At 34.5% G+C, this 2,191-nt stretch overlaps 1 protein-coding gene across 1 annotated transcript; it reads right to left on the bottom strand.

Moving 5' to 3' along the window:
- Positions 1-207: 207 nt before the first annotated feature.
- LOC142530450 (uncharacterized) lies at positions 208-1,847 on the bottom strand. Its single transcript, XM_075636284.1, has 3 exons — positions 1,473-1,847; positions 369-1,376; positions 208-252 (listed from the first exon to the last, which is right to left on the bottom strand). Exons 1-3 carry the CDS (start codon positions 1,845-1,847, stop codon positions 208-210), a joined length of 1,428 nt encoding a protein of 475 aa, XP_075492399.1.
- Between the last annotated feature and the right edge of the window lie 344 nt (positions 1,848-2,191).

Genomic DNA, 2,191 nt, shown 5'->3' with positions numbered 1-2,191 from the left:
TAATAATATATATAATATAGATTACGACTTAGACAGCAAAATACATGCAGGTCTCTTGGGTGGCGTGGATTTCAAGGAATATGCATCATTCATACATATATGTTAATTTCCATGATGCAACGATTATGTATATTAGTGCAAAAATAAATTAATTTTGATTAAATCAATATGGATTATTTTTATTCATATTATATCAAAAAAATCAATCTATCCATGTTCTGGGACGGATCCAGGAATAAAAGTTGTGGGGGGCTTGAAGTCAATATGATAAGTTATATATTATTAAAAAAAAATTTACATTATATCGTTCAACGAAGTTGTGCCCTACGAGATTTTAAAACATAAAATTCATCAATAATAGAATTTACATCAATATGTTTAGCTAAATCTCGTTCAATATAGAGTGTCAAACAATCGGCAAGAAAGTCATCCTCCATTTTATTGCGAAGTGCCGTCTTCACATGCTTCATTGCTGAAAAAGCCCGCTCAATAGTGGCAGTAGACACATGTAATGTCAAAACAAGATGAATCAATCTAGTCAACATAACATAAACACTTGACCGTCCACTCTCGGTCAATTGCTGACACAACTCAACAAGTGTAGAAACCTTTAAATTCTGCATCACATCAAGTTTATAATGTATCAATTCATACTCCAAAGCAACAATTTCTTGATCTGTGAAATCTCCAGGATAAAACATCTTCGCAAGCTTGCAAATATCATCACTGTTAAATGAGTCAAATGAATTTTTAGGATCTAAAGCTGTACTAAGAGAAAGAAGTTCCACCGATGACTCATTGAACCGAGTATTTAACTCCATCAAAATGAAATCTATTGCTGCATTAAAAACATCAAAGTGGTAATGATGTTCTATTGTAGTTTGCCGACAGGAACGTCCAATCTTATATAGACAATCAAGGTCAGGTACATCAATTTCATTTCTTGAGCAAAAAACTTTAACTTCCTGAAGAAATTCATTCCACCCACATTCTCTAAATTCTTGAAGGCAAGTTTTGGTAGTAGTGACAAATGTGATAGCAGTCAAAATGTCTTGAGATTTTCTTTGAAGAATTTGACAAAGAGTATCTGTTGTTCTCATAATTTTATGCATTAAGTGCAAAATAAACACAAATTCAAAGCTTGCCATGTTTCTGTAAATCCCCCGAACTTCAGCCTTAACTCTTCCATTTGGAGAATAATCACTGAGAACTTCAAAAACTTTGCAAGTTGCAGTGTACATACCTATCAAGCTTTTTACCGAATCATAGTGAGAACTCCAACGAGTAGCTCCTGCTCGTTGCAAATTACCAATCTGGTTTGCACCACTTCCAGAATCACGTTCTCCAATTGACAACATATACTCAATTTCATTTCTCTGTGCAGTATGTAATTCAGCAATGCGCTTAGTAGAAGAAGTGACAATATTAACAATATTGTCCAAATGAGAAAAGAATTCTCAAATAACACTAACATCCTTAGCTGCAGAAACCAATGTCAGTTGTAAACGATGTGCAAAACAGTGGACATAGTATGCATAGGGACAATCTTTGAGAAATAATGCTTGAAGTCCATTCCACGCTACACGCATATTGCTAGCACCATCATATCCTTGGCCTCTGATTTTCTTAACATGGAGATCATGATGAACAAGAACATTTGATATCTCATTTTTCAAATTCATTGAGGTAGTGTCACTAACACTTTTGATGGCAAAAAATCTTTCTGTCAAAATCCCATGATTGTTCACAAACCTCAATATAATGGCCATTTGCTCTCGTTTAGATATATCTCGGGCTTCAACAACAAGAATACAGAAGTATTTATCTCCAACTTCTTCACGAACCATCTGTCGTACTCTATGATTATTTTCTGATTAGACCGATTCAATTCTTTTTTTTATTATATCCACAGTGGGTTTCTTCATGACTGGAGCGATACACATTGCTTAAAAATACTGAAGAGATGCCATGAAGCAATTCTAAATAACGAAAAAATAATCGTTGTGGAGCGTATCCTTTCAGAGAACTCAAGAGAAGATTTTATATGTAATTTACAAATTGACATGGTTATGCTAGCATATAGTCCTGGTGGGAAGAAGAGGACAGAAAATGAATTTCATGCATTGGCAAAGCAAGCAGGATTCGAAAAATCTCGAACAGTTCGTTGTGTTCTCCCACTCTGGATCATGGA

Source organism: Primulina tabacum, chromosome 17 (assembly GCF_025594145.1).
Source record: "Primulina tabacum isolate GXHZ01 chromosome 17, ASM2559414v2, whole genome shotgun sequence".
Taxonomy (NCBI): Eukaryota; Viridiplantae; Streptophyta; class Magnoliopsida; order Lamiales; family Gesneriaceae; genus Primulina; species Primulina tabacum.
This window is presented reverse-complemented; position numbering and strand designations above follow the sequence as displayed.